The sequence below is a fragment of the Bos grunniens genome, chromosome 3, assembly GCF_055505025.1.
Source record: "Bos grunniens cultivar Pamir isolate PY7600 chromosome 3, Bosgru_T2T1.0, whole genome shotgun sequence".
In the NCBI taxonomy this organism is placed as follows: Eukaryota; Metazoa; Chordata; class Mammalia; order Artiodactyla; family Bovidae; genus Bos; species Bos grunniens.
Genome location: NC_141167.1, coordinates 63201203 through 63222433, shown reverse-complemented (window position 1 = coordinate 63222433; position 21231 = coordinate 63201203). Strand labels below are relative to the sequence as shown.

Sequence of the window (21231 nt, the reverse complement as noted above, 5' to 3'; positions counted from 1 at the left end):
GCCTAAGCAATCAAGTATATTCACCTACACTTTCAATTGAGAAGCTAATAATACACAGAACCAGGGATAACAAGACTCTCTTCTGGTGGCAGCAGCAATAACTTTCAATGGCACTCAGCCTCCAGGGATGACTGGCGTCAACATTCAAGAGCTAGGGTGGTGCTCACTATAGTGCCCAAATTCTGGCTGCCTAGTCTTTTAATTTTATCCATTTTCCAAACCTGGTTTTCTAGATTTATCTGTGATTATATGAGCTACTCGATGTGTTTACAGTAAACTTTTTGCTTAATTGTTTTCTGATGTTTGCAAATAAGGACTTCCCCCTGACTAATATAGAAATCTAATAAGATATCATTATAATTGTTGCCTATTAGTACATGGAAATCATTGGTAACTTGAGCAAGTAAATAGTTATTTGATTAGTGGAGGCAGAAACAGGACTCGAGTGCTTGAGAGTGAGAGTAAACGCCTGAGTAGTGAGGAAATCAAAATATACAGACAGTTAAATGAAGAAATTCAGCTCTAAAGGAGAAGGTAGGAAAATAACTAGAGAAGAAACTGAGTCTAAGGTTGAAAGTTATTCTTAGAGAACCTTAACCATATTTAAATGCTAGATGAACTTAGTATAGATGGAGATGCTGAATACTTGAAATCAAGAGATTAGTCAGACAACAAAACGTGCATATTCTAGCTCCACTTAGAAGGTTATCCTACTTCTAATTGAGGGTCATTTAAAAAATAGATTGAGCCACATATCCCTTTATATTTGAGTATAAAAAACTCATTGAATTTTGTGATGAAAAGATGAAATGAATTACAATAATATTGAATATTGTACAATATACCTCCCAGGGCCATGAAATTGAGCGGCATCTGGTATTTCTATTAGTAAGCAATTAGGTATCAGATCATAACTCATTGTCTCCTACTTTTTAATGTTTTCAAAAAATGTTAGGAAAAAAATTACATGCATACTTAGAATATCAGGAGGTTAAAAGTATTGAAGCATTTTGTAACCTTTGAAATAAAAGCAAAATAACTTTCCCTTAAGGAGTCCCCTTTTAACCCCAAGGTTTACACATGCTATTGGTATTTATGGATATAGAAATATTTTTTACAAATGTCTCTGCTCCCCGTAGAATATTCGTAATGAAACTAGAATTATAATGCTTAATAAGGGACTAGTCTGTTCTGTGAAACTAAGTACAGTGGCTAAACTAGTCATTAGGAAATGTGATTTCTAAGGGAATTATTTCTAAAAGCTACTATGGCGATAGAAAAACTACTTAAGAGAAAGCAGTATAATTTCTAAATACTAGCAAGTTACCTGGAATATTTTCAACAAAGAATAAGGACATCATTCTGTTGGTCTTTTGTGTGTGTGTGTGTTTCTCCTTTTTCTATTTTCTTTTTTTCAAATCATGGCACCATGGTGTTTTTTGGCTTGCCGTTAAAGACTGCTGGATTTTTCCACTGAGAAAAATATTTATCCTGGGATTTCTAGGATTATGCAAGTGCCTGATTTTCCTAAACAATGTTCTTTCTCTTTTTGATGTGGCCAAAGGAGTTAAAGAATTTTTGGCATACTCACACTGCACTTTCAATGTTTCTTCAAGGTCATGTGACTGCAACTGAAGGATGGTACTGGGGAAGCTCACAGTTGACTGTGTGAATTTTCTTCTGTATAAATGAGTGTTTTGAGACTAGTCAACTTAGCACATCTGCAGTAAATGAGTCTACCATGCTGTTTTCATTGAGCTGGACTTCTGTATTAGCATAATACCTGAGTCATTTATGAAAAAGGAAAACAACCTTTTCCCTGAAAAGACCATAAATCTATTTGTCATCAAAATGAAGGCTTACCGGTCTTTATTTTTCATTGCTGCAACTAATAACACTGGCTATGGAAAAAGAGGGGAAGAAACAAACTAACAACTTGGGACAAATCCAAGCCTTTCAGTCTTGACTTTGAACTTCCTCAGGTAAACACAGGCTTAAGTGTTGTCGAAAATGAGATGATTGTCTTTGAAGAACGTTGAAAGTCTTGCATTTTTCCACCTGTGGACTGGGTCCACCTAGTCTAAGTCTAAGAAGGAAAAACACACTTCATCAGCCACTCATAATCCAAACATAGAGTAGCAGGACCACCATGGAAGCCTCTGTTAGGAACACCAGCAGTCCTGGCACCCCTCTGGGTGGTGTATTCCCTAGTTTATGAGCTGGTCACCCCAAAGAAACTTCTGTTTCTAAGAAGATATATTTCTTTTTTCTTAGTATTTTGGAGGAAGAAACATACCAGCAGGGGCCAGATCTGCATTCATCAAATCCTGTCACCTCTTGATTATTAAGGGGTTGAGTATCCAGTTAGGCTTTAGCCTGATTGCTACTTTATCCCTCTTCTCCACCCTTCTGCTTGTTTTGGCCCATTTACTGCTCATTAGGAACTCTTCTAAAACAGATAGAACTCAGCCTATTGGGCTGCTTATTAGCAACAAAATGAAAGATTTGCTAGAGAATGTAACTTTCTTAGTTGACTCTTCAATGACTCCAAATCCAGTAAAGTCTGTACTCTTTGTGGAATATTGTTTCTTTATGATCTGGCCTCAGTCTTGTATTCTACCTTTCTTTTTTAGTCTAACAATTATTAAATGCTATATGCAAGGTGCTGAGTATATATGAAGTTTATTCTCACCAAAACTCCATGAAGTAAGTATAGCTATTATCTTCAGTTTGCAAAAAAGGAAGCTGAGACTCAGACTAAGTAAATTGCTCAAGATCACACACACAATAAATAATAGAGCCAGGATTCAAAATCACACAGTCTAGATTCAGAGCCTGTATTCTTAACCATTGTGCTATGCTTTTTCAGTCATGCTTAATTTGTTAGACATTCCTCCAAATTCTGTATATTTCCCCCACTTTCATGCCTTTGTAGATGTAATATATTCCCTCTGCTTTGAAGACTCTTCCATCTTTAACCTTAGGAAGAAAAACTTCTTAATCTTTCAGAATTGAACTTAATTGAACAGTTATTTCTTTCAGGCACCCTTCCTTGGACTATTCAGTCAAAGCTAAGCATGCCTGCTCTGAACTTCTGTACACTCTGTACACTGATTCCATCAGAGCATGGATCATTTGCGCACTAATTAATGATCTTAATGTCTTTCTCCCTCAGGCATTTGTAAACTGCTATAGAACTGGTGTTCTGTTTTGTTTTTGTATCGCTAGTATTTAGCATAGTGTCAGGTCCATTTAGAAGAAACTCAATAAATATTTGAAGAACAAATGTTCTTTGCATAATAATTATGACTTTAGAGACGGAATTTAAAATTAAGATGTGCTTGCTACTTAAGAATCATCTATAAAATGGATACAGTAATATCTAATTCATATGGTCTTTATGAGGATCAAATGAGATGTTGTATGTGACGTGCTTGGTAGGCTGCATGCACTTATTGCGTTATTGTTTTTCCATTATAATTTTCGTGGCTAGGCTGACATTCAGTAACCAAATATTTGTTTAGTACTTAAGAGTGTTATTGAACCAAACTTGGGTCCACTCGTCTACACAGTAAAGTCAATTCACTGACACCAAGCTGCGGTGAGGGAAAGTGCAGTGTTTACTGTAAGTCACCATACAAGGAGTCCTAGACAGCTAGTGCTCAAAATGCCCCAAACTCTCAGATGAGTTTCAGCAAAGCATTTTGAAAGGCACAGTTAAGGAGGGCTATCACAGGATGTGTGTTTGACTCATAAACAATTCTCTGGTTCATTGTGAGGTTACAGGGTGGTCAGAAGGGTTAACATGGTCAATCCTTAGCTGCCAGTGGGACTGGGGGCCACATACCCATAGCTATCAGGTAGTTAATTTCTTCCATTTGGTGAGGGTTTTAGTGGTTCAGACAGTAAAGAATCTGCCTGCAATTTGGGAGACCTGGGTTCAATCCATGGTCAAGAAGATCCTCTGAAGAATGGAATGGCAACCCACTCCAGTATTCTTGCCTGGAGAATTCCATGGACAGAGGAGCCTGGTGGGATACAGACCTTGGGATTGCAAAGAGTCGGACATGAGTGAGTGACTTTCACTTCTTGAACTGTGTGTGAAACAACTCAAGAAATGTTCATTAGATATTATAGTGTAGATACTTCAGAGGGGAGCTAAAGCAGAGGATATGGGGGGATAGGACTGTCCTAGGGAAGACCCCATAGGGTCCTGCTCAGTTACAGTATGAGCCTGGAGTTAGGAAAGATCGCAGTGAACAAGATGGGCAAAGAACTGCCCTCTTGGAACATATGTGGAACAGCAAGAAACTGCTGACATTTAACCATTTTTTACCTTAAAAAAAAAAATCACAATTTAATATGAAACAACTTAATGATTGAGTAGTAGTCTGTAAACAAATCAAGTAATTCTAAATGGTTGGAAGAGTTATGCAAGAAAGAAAGCATAATGGTAAATAGATTTTAAGAAAGATTGTAGACTATAGAGGACTCACTGAGAAGGCTTACACTTGAGCTAAGGACTGAAGGGAAGAGTAAACCAAATATTTAAAGAATGAGGGAAGAACTTGCCATATGAAAGACCCAAATGAAAAGACCTCCAGTCAGGATAAAGTTTGGCATGTTAACAGGATTACCTGAGGATCAAGTAAGGTAGTATGGATATAGACTTATTATTTTTTAAATAAATGATGGATTTTCATTTCTTCATAGTGGTATGACTGCCTAGTCATGCTAAAAGTGAAAGACATAGGTGAAATATCCTCCTTCATGCCCCCCCCATTAGTCTCGTGATTATAGGCTGAGGCCTGGGTAAAGGAGATTTCACAGCATACAATAATGTTGTCCAATATTATAGTGGCATTTGAAACACTGTTTTGCAAGAACGATAAACCATCAATTGTTCTATGAATGAGTAATTCATTTCTGTGAGGTAATACAATGTTGAAATGCCTGTATCTATTAAAACTGAACAAGAGTCAGTTGTATATGCTCTTGAGAACAGACCTAGTCAGGCAGACTTGTCTCCACTACCTTAAGACATGCCTCAGTTCAGTCCCACTCTGAGTTCCATAGATTTTAACAGGTTTAGCAATTCAAAACTAAAGTTACCTCCTAATGTTAGTATATAGCTCGTTCATAAATCTTATTTATAACATTTGGCCACATTATTTATGATTGCCCCTGCAAGAAAATGTTATAAATGCTGCAATATTTATGTGTAATATAGCCCTGCACATAATCACCTAATAATTGCTATCCCACATATTTTTAAACAGCCAGTTTTTTCCGAAGAGGGATATATTTAGTAAGCCAAATAAAATGAGAAATTCCTACTTAAACAGAAGTGTTTTCAGTTGCTTGGATTAAAGGAAACAAAGTATTATTTTTGTAACCCATTGGTTTGCTGACTTTAAAAATATGGTACGTTATGTTGTATGCATGTGTGTGTATGTATACACACATATATATGTATATACTATTGTGTATATATATATATATATATACACATTATATATATGTGTGTGTATATATATAGTGTATATTATATGTATATATATATATATACACACACAAACAATATATATATATGTATATACTATTGTGCTCAGTCACTCAGTTGTGTCCAACTTTGCAGCCCCATGGACTGTAGCCTGCCAGGCTCCTCTCAGTCCATAGGATTCTTCAGGCAAAAATATTGGAGTGGGTTGCCATGCCCTCCTCCAGGGGATCTTCCTAACCCAGGGATTGAATCAGCATCTCCTGTGGCTCCTGCATTACAGGTGGATTCTTTACCACTGAGCCACTTTGGAAAATCCATTTATGTTGCCTAATATTATACCAAAAAAAAAAAAAAATTAGGTCATCATATTTATTTTTTTGTACTATAGAAATTACATTAGTTTTAATTACTGTTTTCTCATACAACAAGTAACTATATAAACATATGATTGAGCACAAAGGAGTGTTCTTGGCAGTAGGGAAAAGATAAAACTCTTCTCCTAGTAATTTTACTTTAGATAAAAACATCAAAACCAATTTGAAGTTCTGTGTAGTTTAAAATTTATCAATCTACTGTTGAAAAATCAATGAAATTAACATCAAAAATTTCTCATCTTACTCAAACTTTTAAACATAGTATTCATTTGCTAATCCTCTTTAAAATGTGGGGTTTTATATGAAAGTCATTCAGTCGTGTCTGACTCTTTGCAACCCCATGGACTATACAGTTCATGGAATTCTCTAGGCCAGAATGCTGGAGTGGGTAGCCTTTCCCTTCTCCAGGGCATCTTCCCAACCCTAGGATCAAACCCACGTCTCCCACACTCTGCAGGCAGCTGAGCCACAAGGGAAGCCCAAAGTTTACTTAACACATTCTTTTTCTTAATATGTTTGTTTCCATTCTAATGAGAATAAGACAGCTAAACCAAAGGGCATTCAAACAGCAGTGGTATATTTCACTATTAAATCCAAAGTAGTCATCATTGTTCCAAAATATTTCTCTGTGCCTATCCTCTGATATGTACAATAGCCCCATTTTTGTTACCAGATCTTTACATTTAGTTCCAGGATGACGGCATATTTATACTTAAGCTACTCCTTCCTTTCCCTGCAGAGAAGTCAAAGTGAAAAGCAACTTCATTTTCTTTCATAACTGACATCAGATTAGATAAAACAACACAACCATATTGCCATTACCAATACGTAGACGACTCTCCACAGAAGTAACTCTTGTGGAGGTGGTTGATATAGTCATTATTGATCCAAGTACCTGCTTCCTTGGAGATGCAAGTCTTAAGGGGCCATCAGCTTCAGTCCTGTCAAAACTGACACTTTCCTACAGAGTCAAAACCCTTCTCAGCAGGGAGGCTAGCTTCTATCTGAGGGTAATGGAGGTTTCTGGCCATGAGACATCATGTACTTTTACCATTTTATTAACATTTCTAAGACTTGGGTAAACTGTTGATTGGTCTCAGCATCTCTGAACAAATTAATGGTAATTTTGATTTTATTTGCTTTTTAAAATTTGCTCAGAGTGACTTATCCTTTGCTAATTGGTTTTAGACAAATCATTTAGAAGACACTGGAAAGAATTCCTAGGGATTAGCGTCTGTTTCTCTTGAACACAAAATCACTCATCCATCTGTGTATTCATAATAAGAAATGTTTGTTCTCTACTTGAATGAAACATTGCTTGGAACTCTGTACAGAACACTCTGCTACTTTCCTCAGATTTTTCTCTAAGAAACCAATGTGAACAGTAAATGATTTGGAACACATTTTTTGTGCTGTGTGAAATATCTGATAGTACTGCAAGTAAAATTAAGTTCCTAGCGTACAGTTAACCCTGCGGACTAGGCATATGGCCTTTATTATTCTCGCTAAAAATACTTATTGACGTCAGGAGTGTTTGGCAAGTCTCTGACTGTCCATTGTTCATGTGTCATCCAAAAGATACATTTTTTTTTCTGTTTGAGCATAAAGATTTTTTTTTTCAATACCTAAATTACAAATAAAGTGAGGTGAAGTGGTACTATTTTAGAACTGTAGAATGTTGTGGTGTCCTAAAATCATCTAGAGTGGTCTCTCACATGTTCTGTGTTCTCTCCATCTGGAATCCATTACTTCTCTAATACATCCAGACATAGGATACACACAGTCTTGAAAGACAACCCACCATTTAGAAAAAAAAAAAAATTATACTGATCCATAGTTTACAACTTTTCAGCTAGTTTAATTCTGAAGCTACTTTGTTGGTCTGCTGTAGTTGTTTTCTTCATTTGTCTTTTGTTTATGACTTTGTAAAATCAGCTGTCTCTTCAGGCCATTGGTTTCTTCCGGTTTTTTAACCTCTTTTTATTGGGAGAAGCATTGTTTACCCAAACTTTGTTTTTAAAACTGGATTTTCCTGTAGTCATATTCTCATCAGAATCTTGGCCATTGGTATAAGACTTAGGTCTTTCCTAAACATTTCTGAAATTCTGTATCCTAGAATTTCAAATGACTATGAATAGATTTGGGTTCATTTGTAATGATGAGCTCTTAAATGACATTATCTCCTATCTCCACGGTTCTCATCATTCGTATGGAAAGTACACTACCAGATAATCTACCCCAGAGGTATGGACCCCAAAGGCTCACAGACCAAATTAAATCAATGTAAAATACATTGTAAGAAGAAAAGGGAGGGATTTCCATGGAGGTAACGGTGGTTAAGATTCTGTGCTTCCAATTCCCAATGCAGGAGACATGGGTTAGATCCCTGATCCAGAACCAAGATTGCACATGCCTCAGCCAAAAGGCCAAAAAAACAAACAAAACAAAACAAAAAAAAACAAAGGGAAAGAGCTTAGGTTCATTGACTAGCTTAGGGTAAGGTGCAAGCAAACTTGAAGAACCCCACCACATGAATCCTAAATCCACAATGTGGATCTCTCTCCCTCCCTACTTCCCACCCTCATTCCCCTTCTCTCTATCAAGATTTTACCCTCATAAAGGTTCCTCACAAATATTGAGCCACCAATATAGATAAGTGGTGAGAGAGAAAATGTTTGATGTAGATTGGGACAAAGAAAGATGTAAAGGTCAAGCTAAGGAATGAGAGTCTATATCCTTAAGCACCAAGCGTGGTACATGGCACCTAGTGATATAAAATACAATTTTATTCTTACTTTAGTGTTTTATGATCATGAGGAAAATCTACTTTGAAAAGGTAAATTTTTAAGTATATTGGAACTATTTTTTGCCATTAGTAAGAGGATAGAAAGATACATGATGATTTGGAGATTTTTTTTTTTTTTTTAAGGAAAAATGCTTTAGCATTAAACTCAAAATTGGCTTTACTTTTTAAATCCTATTCTGCCAGCCAGGCTCCCCACAGAAATGACTCTAGCCTATCTTGAGCCAGTCATCTCTCCTACCACTTTTATAACTTTTAGGGAAATATCTTTACCTTATATTCCAGTTAAGGCTACCTTCTCAGTAATTCCTTTTCTGATTAGTGCCAGAGGTAACTTCCCCTCTTCAGAACTCTCTCTAGTATTTACTTTATATCTCTTATCTCATGTTTTTTTTTTAATTTATGCCTTTATTAGAACTATTTATATTTTACAGTCTTTCTCACTTAATTTTAGGCTTCTTAAAAATAAAAACCACATCTTGTTTATGTTTTTCACAGGGCTTCCCCATGGTACTTTCCTTATACATAGATATATTCAGCAAATGTTGTTCAATGCATAGAACAACTATTGTGCAACCCAATTTAGTATCCCAGGAATCAACTCAGAAAGTAACAATAATCTCCTAAAATAGGGGTCAGAAAGTTTTTTCTGTAAATATTAATAACTGTTTTTGAGTTTGCAAGGCAAAAAGCAAAATCAGGAGTATTGCTTAAGAACTTATGTAACAAGAAAGAAAATAAATTTTTATGGATTTTAAATATTGATTTAGTATAATTTTTGTGATACAAGTCTACTAATGAGAAAAACGGAATTCTTTTGCATGGGAGATAACCTTTAGCTTATTACAGTTTCTTGTCATTAATATTTCATTTGTTAACGCTGACATAATGATATTTTGCATGTCTTACATATTTCATCTTTGAACATTCTTTTCACATAGACATGTACTGCCAAATATTGCAGTTCATGAGCATATGATTTTAATCTAGCATATTCATTGCTTGGAAAGAATTTGTAAAATTCTGCTAGGTTCTTCTCTTGATAGTTGCCTTTTAAGCATGTCATTATGTTGTACATTAGTTATTTCCAGTTGAAGTTTCAGTTGAAACTCCTCAGATAGTTAAATTCATTTTGAAATAGAGAAATTTCTTGCATCTAGATCTGAAAAATCCTACTGAAAGTGTTTGCACTCAGAATATCTACCCACCAAAACTTTTTGTGGAAATGGAGATCTCACTTATTTCAACTTTTCAGAGGAAGTGTATAAAGCTGTTTGAACTACTTGTGATTCAAATATTAGTTGTCATCAAAATGATTTTATCACACTATGTTTCACATGTAAGCATTATTTTGCCTTGCAGTTTGGGGTTGAATTCACAGATAAACATTAAATAAATCTGCAGCAAAATTTAATTTCTAAAACCACATTAGTAATAGAGGTTGAGGGCAGTTCTTATACAAAGAAAACCTTGAGTCTTAACCTCAAAAAGCCCAGTGAAGCTTTATTCCTGCAAAGCCATCAAACTGCTGCATGTTAGAGTCAGGAAATTCAGTTTCTATTTTGACAAAAAAATTCACAGAACCATTGAAAGTTAAATTTACAAGAGTCAATGGAGTTCACTCTTGATAGTACTGGCTCAATAACGTATTGTAGATTCAAGTATTTTCCTCAGAGTACCTGGTGAATAAAATACAATGAATAATCATAGCTCTAAATATCTTAACTTTTTCACAAGTTTTGTTAATTTGTCTAGTTCATCTTTTTCTGATCTGTTGCTATCAATTTTATCACATTTTAGCAGATTCCACATCAGTCTGTACTGATTTAGTTTTTTAACTTACTTGAAGTTACTCTTACCTATAATTACTCCATCAACTATTCATAGGGGTTAACTTTGGAGACACTTCAAACTCAGCATTGATTCCTCAAATAAATAGTAGTATTACTAACATCTATTGATTGATTAAGAGGCAAGTAAAACCACTCGGAAATATTTGCCTTGGTTTTTTAATTGACTATTGATAGTACTCCAATGTCCTTGACATTTCAAGCAACTGTTCTTGCCAAAAGGCTAACAAACAAGTTTATTTTTGCTGCATGATTTAATTGTCTATCAATAAGCGACTTTCATTGTTGGACTAACAAATGAACCACTTATAAACTTCGCTTTAGTTGCAACTCCATTTCAAATTTTTGTGAAGAATTTTTTATTGTGATGAGATACTCCATTTTAGTTTTCCTAATTTTTCTGTTACATTTCTGTGAAGTGGGAATATTGTGTCAAGTGCTTGGTATAATAGTGTTGATGTATATAGTATTTTTTTAAGCACAGCTGTCGTGTCATCACATAATAAACACAAAACTTTGACATCTAGCTTGACCACAAAATAATCCACATTCCACTGTACCTTAAAAATACAACATTCAAAGTCGACTTTTTTCTTCTTTTTTTGTTTTGATACAATGGATATGCAGTGATAATAAAATTTCACAGCAAGTAAATATATGTTCTGCTTGAAGCACTTGTCCATTTATAATTGCGTCACAGGAATTTTCAGCACAACAGTCAGAGGTGGGAAGCAATACGTGCCTTTGAGCCTCTGCTACAACTACTGAACTCTACCATTTAGCACAAAACAGTCACAGACAATATACAAATGAATGAGCTTTGTTTATAGATATGGAAACTATAATTTCATATAATTTCTGTGTCTTGAAATATTATTCTTTTGATTTTTTAAACATATGAAAATGTAATAACTATCCTTCACTCACAAGCTCTACAAAAATCCTTGTTTTAGGATTTGGCTTTGAGGAAATATTGTTTACTTACTTAACTTTATTTATAATTAAGCTATTTGAAGCAAATTTTCTGGAATAATGTGATTGAAAAAGAATATTATTTTTTAATGAAATGTTAATATAATGTTATATAAGTTTCAAGTGTACAATGTAGTGATTTGGTATTTGTATATATTGAGAAACAATGACCACAATAAGAAGAAAATCCTTCTTAAGGATACATTAATCAGTTATTAGATTTGTCATGCACACCAGAGTATAATACAAAAAGTTAGAATACAACAAACATGCTTCATATCTAGGCTCTTTAGTCAGGAGATACTGGTGGACTTTGTACTGCCTAGGTATTTTTATTTTAAAAACCCAAGACCATTACATTAACTATAATTAGAGATTTCAGGTAAGCCAAAACATCATGTAAGCATTTCGTTTATTTGCGAAAGAAGCCCAGGGTAACTCCCAAACCCGGGCAGTGTATCAATAGCAGCCTTTCAGCACACCAACCCTTCCCTTACTTATTGAGTCTCTGGATGGATATCCTAAGAACTACTCCAGTCCTCATTTCTTATCTGTTTTTTAGGGCATCAGAGGCAGCCCAGGAAGAACAGGACTGACTGGATCTCTAGGTCCTCAAGGAGCAAAGGGTTCGTCAGGCCCACCAGGAAGCCCAGGAGTTCAAGGCCCAAAGGTACTTGCATGTTTGTTCAGATGGATGAGCAGTATTGACCATCTTTCCTGGCCCTGAGTTTATTGACTAGATCACAGGATGGTAAGATTGATAGCTTGTAATTAAATTTGGCCAATAATAAAAAACACATGAGGGAAAAAAGGAGAGTACACGGCCTTGACATAGCCACGTCCCATGATAGCCACACTGCATGTAATTTGCTGGAACAATTTATTAACCCAGCATTAGTGATGTGTTATAAAAATGTTCTTTTACTCATTTTGTCTCTCCTTCCTTTTCTGTCATCTACCTTCTCCTCCAAAACAGAAAAATTTTATTTACTTCCAGTTACATACTTTCTCAGGTATACTTCCTGTTCCACTAAGTCTGAACCTAACCAACTAATTAACAAATATGATAAGCACACAGATTATTTCTTAAAGTGATAGTAATTGTCTTGCATTAATCTTCATTGCAAGGAGTGTTGTCACATGTTAATAGGCTTTCTATATAAAACCTCTCTTAGAAATATCTCAATGTACTATAGATTTGACCCAGACAACCAAAAGATTAGACCAATATCTAATGCAGTTTCATAAAAGACCAGGATTAAGACATTGGCACCCTCATCATTATTATCTCTTAATTTGATTTTCAAGACTTAGCTTCTAAAGAATTTTAAGATATTCTGAAAATGATGACTCAGCAACTTATTGTTTACAGTTTGAGCCTGTTAATGTTTTTACCATGAATATCCCTTTCCACTAAAAAAAGATAGCTGAGCAAATGCTAAAATTGGGAAAAGAAATAAGATCCCTGCCTCTTTTGTGTGAATCTGGGGGAGGGGAAAAAAAGGATCCAATTTGTCAAGTCCCAAAGCTATATCTTTATCTCAAGACAGTGAAGGATAATTTGCTAATCTGAAAGCTTTAGTCAGAGTTTACCAAGCACCATTTTTCATTACCTTATCTAAAAATTGAACATGATTTCTAAGCTTATTTTTAGAAATTGTAAAAGCTATTGCAACTCTTATTTCAAAAACAAAATAAAAATATATTTTAAAATACTTGACTTTTAAAAACAAAATAATTATATCTTTAAAAGGAACTTTTATGGGATAAAGAGGCTTTGTATCAAAGGAATCTTGGGGAGAGTGTTGCAGACCTGTGCTTCAGAGGGGAAAGTTGTTTCCACCTGGAGCACTTGTAAATATTGGATTGGCCTCTGATGGACAGAATTGTCAGTTTTTTAATGAAGCATGGCTTGTGCTGAACAAGACAAGCTGGATCAAGCGTTTGAAGATGCTTTTGAAGTACTGAGGCAGCATTCAACTGGAGACTTTCAGTACTCCTCAGATTACAAAAATTACCTGGCTTTTATCAACCACCATTCTCATATCAGAGGAAATTCCAACAGCTATGGTGTGCGGCCTGCAGAGGAACCCATCTGTAACTGGAAAACAGTAATAAACAGTGCTACGGACCTCTATTTTGAAGGAAATATTCATCAATCTCTGCAGAACATCCCTGAAAACCAGCTGGTACAACCTGCTCTTCTCCAGCAAAAGGGAGGAAAAGGCAGGAAGAAGCTCCGACTGTTTGAATACCCTCATGAATCCCTATGTAATCCAGAGATGGCATCTTGTATTCAGTGGATAGATCAAACCAAAGGCATCTTTCAGTTTGTATCAAAAAAACAAAGAAAAACTTGCCCAACTCATGGGAAAAAGAAAAGGCAACCGGAAGACCATGACTTACCAGAAAATGGCCAGAGCACTGAGGAGTTATGGAAGAACTGGGGAAATCATCAAAATCCGGAGAAAGCTAACTTACCAGTTCAGTGAGGCCATTCTCCAAAGACTGTCTGCACCTTATTTCTTGGAAAAAGAGATCTTCTATTCACAGTATGTTCGACCTGATCAAGGATATCTCAGTTTAAATAACTGGAATGCAAATTATAATTATACATATGCCAATTACCATGAGCTAAGTCACCCTGATTGCTAAATACACTCTTACATTTCATAATTTTCTGACATCAGAAGTCTCTACAAGTTTTAGGATTTTTCTCTAAAAGCAAATACTGAAAAAAAACACTTCATGATTGTTATCTTTTATGACATAGCATATAATCTATACTAACTTGGGGAGAAATTTTGCCAGTGAACAGCTCTTTAGAATGATTGTCCCATTTGAAAGTATAGACTAAATGTTCTTCCTCTTACTAGTAACTATGCAATTATTTCTTTCTAGATTAATAATGCCAGTGGAGACTGTTTGATTTGCATATTGATTAAACATTATTTTCTTGTCACTCAGACCAAAAAAAAAAGAATCACTTTAGCATATATCCAATAGCTTTAGCAACAGAACAAAAACTGATTGCCTGTGATGGTGTTCCTGCTAAATTATATTCAGGGCTTTAAAAATGTCAGTGTCTAAAACTAGAACTACTATATGATCCAGCAATTCCACTCCTGGGTATATATCCAAAGAAAATGAAAACACTAATTCAAAAAGATACAAATTTTTTTTTTTTTTTTGGCTGCACTGTGTGGCTTGTCAGATATCAGTTTCCCAACCAGGCCTTTGCAATGACAATGCCAAATCCTAACCACTAGACTACCAGGGAACTCCCATAGTGACATTATTTACAGTAGCCAAGATATGGAAGCAAGCTTCTAGCCAACAGGTGAATAAAGGAGATGTGGTATACACACACACACACACACACAGAATATTACTTAGCCAAAAAAGTGAAATCTTGCCATTTGCAACACGGATGGACCTAGAGGATATTAAGCTTACTGCAATAAGTCAGACAGAGAAAGACAAATACTATATGTTACCATTTATATGTAGAATCTAAAAACTGAAAATAATGAAATAGAAACAGACTTAAAGATATAGAGAACAAACTAGTTACCAGTAGAGGGAGGGCTGGGGGCAGGGGAGCAAGATAGGCATAGAGGATTAAGAGGTACAGACTACTAAATATAAAACAAAGAAGATACAAGAATGTAATGTACAGCACACGGAATGTAGCCAACATTTTATAATAGCTTTGAATAGAGTATAACCTAGAAAAATATTGAATCACTATGTAGTACATCTGAAACTAATGTAATATTGTAAACCGACTATATTTCTATAAAATAAAGATTTAAAAAAAAAAAAAGGAATCTTGGGAAACAGATAATGGAAATTTCTTAATGATGGAATTGAAAAAAATAATCATGGCAAAAACCAGGGTTCACATTTTAAGAGATTCTGCTCTGTTTGTGGTATCAGCTGAATCATCTCTGTATGGTAAAGAAAACACAGCAAAATAATTTCCATTCAAATAAAACACAAGTTCCATCACATACAAACACCCCCACACATACCACACCCTCTCTGTAGCCCCACTATCCTCCTCCCACACTTGCAGGCCCCTCTCTCCCCTCCTTTTTCCATAGTCATGACCACAATCTCTGGAATTCCCTTTCCCTACTGCCACATTTCTTGTTCATTGTAATCAAATATTATGTATGTGGAGAATATTGGTGGGGAGAATGATCATGCAGATTTTGACTTCCCCAGTGCCTTGTACTATGTTTGAGGATGGGCCAGAATTTAGGTTTCATTTTAAAATAATATGTTCAAAGGTTCTAAAGTCAAGATTACCTTTCTTTTTTTTTTATCCATAGGGTGAGCAAGGGCTACCTGGTCAACCTGGAATTCCAGGTAAAAGAGGTCACCAAGGAGCACAGGGTGATCAAGGCCCATGTGGAGAGTCTGGCATCAAAGGGCAACCTGTAGGTGCCAACTCAGAAATTCAATGAGCACTTATTATTCTACATACCAGGCCACCATCGTACAATAATGATAATCATTTCTATTCACATTACAGGGAGAACATGGTATTCAAGGTTTGATGGGTTTCCAAGGATTCCCAGGTCCCAAAGTATGTTTACATATTTTCTACTGGTCTCTGAGAATCCCAGGGATGGGGGAGCCTGGTGGGCTGCCGTCTCTGGGGTCGCACAGAGTCGGACACTACTGAAGCAACTTAGCAGCAGCAGCAACTAGTTATCTAGAAAAAAAACAAAAAAGGTGTTGAAACACCAATATTTAATCTCTGACTTGAGCTTCTGTTTTTTTTAATCGGCAAAATTTCAGTTGGTGTAGAATTATATAATTGAGTTCTGAATGTTAATTTTAAAACTTATGTAACTATATATTTTCCTAGCAGTTTTATTGAATAATTTGCTTCTGCATCTTCTCATCTGTTTTTCCAAACATTTCAAAATAAAATTTCCAAACATTTCAAAATAAAATTTCCAAACATTTCAAAATAAAATTTCAAACATACCATAAAGTTGAGAGACTGAGTTAACATGCATATACCTATTACTTAGATTCTACAATAACATTTTACTCACTTTATTATGTACCCATCCAATCATCTGTTCCTATTTCCCTCTATCTCAGTCCACTTTTGATGTATTTCAAAGTCAGTTGTAGACCTCAGGACAATTCCTCCAAAATACTTCAGCTTGTACATCATTAGCTATCATGTTCCATTTTTTAAGGGCTAGTTCTTAATAGATTGGTACAAGGTTATTTCAAATGTAAAATGTTCATGTTTTGGCTTTTTTTAAATCATGCTTCTAGGGTCCCCAGGGAGATGCTGGCATTGTTGGAATATCAGGTCCTAAAGGCCCTGTTGGACAGAGGGTAAATATAAAGTCATTCTGCCTTCCCATATATTGTGTTTCTTTGTTCATTGCAGGAATTAGGGTTACAAAGTCTACAAATAATATACTTCAAATTAATAACTTAATAAAATTACTTTTAAAATAGAAATTCATTAGAGCACATGCAGAGAGGCTCTCAACCTCTGTTAGTTCATATATTAGTCTGAGCAAAAGACCCTGCAGGCCACCCATGCTTCTTGGTTCTTACTTAAAAAAAAAGGAATTAATATGACTACTGGATAATGTATTTATTAACTTACACCAGAAACAAAAACATAAAGTGGTTTCATGTTATAAACATTAATATGACCAGGAACTAGAGACCACCCTCGTGTACCACCTGGAGGAGAACTTGTCTATGACCTGAATTCCTCAGACAACACTTTGAAAAATGTTTCCCAATCGCTCTGCTCAGGGGTGGGTATCCCTAGAGAGTGATGAAAAATTAATTAAAGAGTTAGAAAGATCAGGGCTCAGAAGAACTCCAATTAGCTGTTTAGTGCCTGAAATTGTAAACTGTAAAGAACATAAATATTAATAGCATAGATAAGTCACCAGCAGTTATTGGTTATTGTTTTGTTTGATTGCTTTCTTAGTTTTGTTTTTATTAACCACACTCTGCTAATTGATGAGATGATCTATAAAACTATAGAGAAAAAAAGATTTTAAAAAAATGAAGCATTGGTTTGAATGTAGTAGTAGCTCCTCTATGACTAATGCAGGTAGCTTCTTTACCGTCTGAGCCACCAGGGAAGCCCCTCTGTGACTAATAGCAGCTCCTAAAGCAGGGATGGACAGAGTTGAGAGAGAGGAAGGTGAGCAGTTCAGACATAGGAGGACTGAATCTTGAAGAATTTAACAACTGAAAACCACTGTCTTATGCAAATATTAAATGAAAAGTCAATTTTTAGAAACCCTACACCCCTTCCCTAATTGTTCCAATAAATTGTTTTCCATAATACAAAGAGCAGTGTTGTCATGGGAAATGTTTATTTACAGACCCCTCTCAACATTTCTCCAGGTGCAAATAAGTTCTCAGGTAATTAAATATTTTATTGATATTGTCAAAGAGAAGCTGGCTGCTTGCCTAGCCTCTGTCCTAAGCACTGTGTCTCTATAAGCCAGGATCTAAGCCTATACTGCTTTGCAGCTCCAGAAATTTTGTCAGCTTTAAAATAATAAAGTTTTGGTAACTAGCTCACAAATAAATTATAATTGTAAATATTCCTTTATTAAGTCATTATAGAGACAAGTGAAAAGCTTTGCTAGATTAATATTTAGCAAAAAACTATTATGTACAAAATACTGATGTTCGTTTATGTCCTTATATCATTTATTCCTTATAAAAATCCCATGAGAGAAGCTATTATCTCTACTTTTCTAATAAGGAAACTAAATCTCCACAAGGTAATTCATTGAAAGCCATATATAGCTAGTATGTAAAGGAGTCATTATTTGAATCCACATCTGATTGACTGAATAACTTGTTTTTCACGTTTAATTCTTACAATGGCCCTGTGAATTAGGCAGTCTTATTTCTGACCAAGCAATCAGAAGTTTAGTTGGGCATAAGGATGCCCTATGGTCCTTTCCCATAATTTCTGTCAATTCCAGGCTGCATGCCACTCAAACAATTGCTCCTTCAACATCTGTAAATAAATTTATTTAAAATTATATACATGACCCTCTGTACTCCTTTTTTAAAGTAATTGCATTTGTTATGCAATGACATACATATAAAATGGCATCATTGAAACTATAACCAAATAAAAATTGTAATACTGATTTACCAGTTTGTTAGAAATTATAGGTTAATTCTCCTCATGGAAAATTATAATTATATACAGAATTTAGTCAGATCAAAATTACTGTGATTTCTGCTAACACCATAAGATTTTGTAATAAAAACTGGAATTATGTCGACATGGACTATTTTGCTATCGTGCAAGACATTTTCTAGAACTTTTCTGAAATACGGACAATGAAACTGACTTGTTTTCTTTTCTTTTTTTTTTTTTTTTTTTTTTTTAACCTCAACAGGGAAACACTGGCCCCTTTGGCAGAGAAGGTATAATAGGTCCAACAGGTAGAACTGTAAGTTCGTTGCAATACAGATCTTTTTTTTTTTTTCCATTTTCTTTTTTTTTTTTCTTTAATTTAATCCTATTCTAGAGTAATCCACAAGGAATCACTCTGGGTATTTGAGAAGCAAGGGCAAAAATGTACATTTTCATCTAGAAAGTTATTCGTGAGAATTTAGAGATCAAATGTAATGAAGAAGATACATAGAGTGTGATAGGTACTTAAAACAAATTGAGAAAGGAAAATAGAACTGGGTAGGGGAGGAGGGGTTGAGCATCATAATCAGGAAAGCAAAAGAATCTATTTTCTGAAAGAGAGAGCATAAGAAAAGATAGACAGACAGCCAAGATTTGAGTCTTTAAAAGTACTCAGTCTTAGAAAGAAATAGTTGGTGGAAATAACAGAAAACCCAGAAAAGCACAAGACTAAGGTCAGTTTCCAGAAAGGAGTAGCTAACAGTGATCTTTAAGAAGATAAATTGCAGTAGAAGATGGAGTACAGCTTGCACTGAGGAAGGAAGTAAATAAAAATATGTAATAATAACTTTTCTCAAATTCTTAAGCAGACTTTGGAGCATGTATGGTTATTTGCATTCAAGACAGGAGTAAACAGATGAAGTTTATGAAAGTTCACTTAGTTATTTAAGATGACACAGGTAGTGAATAACATAGATAATATTTCCTACTTCAAGAGCAGTGCTCTTTCTACTCCATTCAAGCAACGTCTGGAGAGGAAATTGAGACAGTTAATATATGCCAGTGCCTTAGGGAATCTTGCTATGAAATAAAATAGGAAAATAAGACAGTGAATGGTGAGATAGTCATGGGAGGGGTTTATAATACTAAATAGTGTAAATATACAAGAGGAAAATTGAGACTTGGAAAGGAAATATTCATTCTCTGCAAGGAATCAATATTTTGAATCATTTGAAAGTGTGATATATATAGAGACCAGAGTTTAAAAATATAAAACAGTATCCTTCAAATATTGTTAGTATTCTCATTGATAAATTTAGAGAAGAACTCATCACCAAAGTTATTGGCTTTTTGATTTTTAAAAAAATGAAATATGTAACTCTAGATTCGCAGCATTTACCACTCAGAGCTATATAGTCTAAGTGGGAGGTTGTAAGTGGGAGAATTCTCATATTTCAGTGGGTGGTTCTTCTGCAAGCTAAGGAACACATACTGTTCTGATTATGGAATGATTGTTCTCTTCCATCAAAAATGTGAAGTATTAATTGGTCAAGGAAAATATGATAAAGAAGTGGCTCAATTAAAATATCTTACTGTGTTTTGTTTATAGATAGTTCTTAAAGGCCCTTACAATGTTCAGCATGCACATCAAATTTTTTCCATCTTCTATTTTTTTCTATTCTCAAAAGAAACTTATAAGGAGAGTTCATTACGAAAGAATAAGCATTTGAGAATGGTCAAAATGCATTGTGGAAAAAAATAGTGGTGGGGGATGGAGGGCTTGCTCTTCCAAATAAGAAAACATTATTTCAAAGTCTTTGTAAATGAAACTATGTGGTAGTACAAACAATAGATCATTGTAGCAGTTTAGAGCCCAGAATTAGATCTCAGACTACATGGGAATTTAATTATAAGGAAAATGGTATATCAGTATGATTTGGGCTGCAAGTAATAGGAACCCTGAATCAAACTGCCTTTAACAATAAGGAAACTTACATCTTACCATGGGAATCTCAGAGTTAGGAAGGGCTTCAGTATTTGGTGACTTAATCTTGTTATCCGAGACCATCCTAAATGTTATCTTCATAATTAGGTTTAGGGCAAATGACTACAATATCTCAGTTATCACATCTAGATATAATTATCCAAAGTGAAAAAGTGACCTATATCCCTGTCTTGGGAAAAATAAAACTTTTCTAGAAGTCTCCCATTTTTTTTTTTTCATGTCTTTTGATCAGCCACACACCCATTCCTACCCCAGTGATAGGGAAAGTGAAGTGAAGTGAAGTCGCTCAGTCATGTCCAACTCTTAGCGACCCCATGGACTGCAGCCTACCAGGCTCCTCCATCCCTGGGATTTTCCAGGCAAAGTACTGGAGGGGTGGGGAAGGAGGACAAAATTCCTTTCAGTCTTCCTACTGCTGTAAGAAATTGGAACCCTATTTCACCCAATTTTTAAAAAATCTCTGATGAACTTTTTAAAAAAAGGAAAGAAAGAAAAGAAACAATTAAAAATCTTAGAAAAAGTAGGAAGCTAAAGTATAGCTTAAGGTTTGGGGAGACCT

At 35.1% G+C, this 21231-nt stretch overlaps 1 protein-coding gene, 1 long non-coding RNA gene and 1 pseudogene across 29 annotated transcripts in view; 2 read left to right on the top strand and 1 right to left on the bottom strand.

Annotated features, from left to right (window-relative positions):
- Positions 1 to 21231, bottom strand: part of LOC147375711 (uncharacterized) — a 157871-nt gene that overhangs the window by 54240 nt on the left and 82400 nt on the right. The window lies entirely within an intron of this gene.
- Positions 1 to 21231, top strand: part of COL24A1 (collagen type XXIV alpha 1 chain) — a 401096-nt gene that overhangs the window by 343880 nt on the left and 35985 nt on the right. For 26 of the 27 annotated variants that reach the window (XM_086390890.1, XM_086390884.1, XM_086390886.1 and 23 more), the window contains 5 exons: positions 12065 to 12172; positions 15840 to 15947; positions 16043 to 16096; positions 16807 to 16869; positions 18930 to 18983. In XM_086390890.1, the coding sequence (XP_086247016.1) occupies positions 12065 to 12172; positions 15840 to 15947; positions 16043 to 16096; positions 16807 to 16869; positions 18930 to 18983 (387 nt within the window). The remainder of the gene's footprint in view (positions 1 to 12064; positions 12173 to 15839; positions 15948 to 16042; positions 16097 to 16806; positions 16870 to 18929; positions 18984 to 21231) is intronic. The other variant, XR_015160374.1, reaches the window with a different exon arrangement.
- LOC147375713 (transcription factor Spi-C pseudogene) lies at positions 13301 to 14269 on the top strand (annotated as a pseudogene).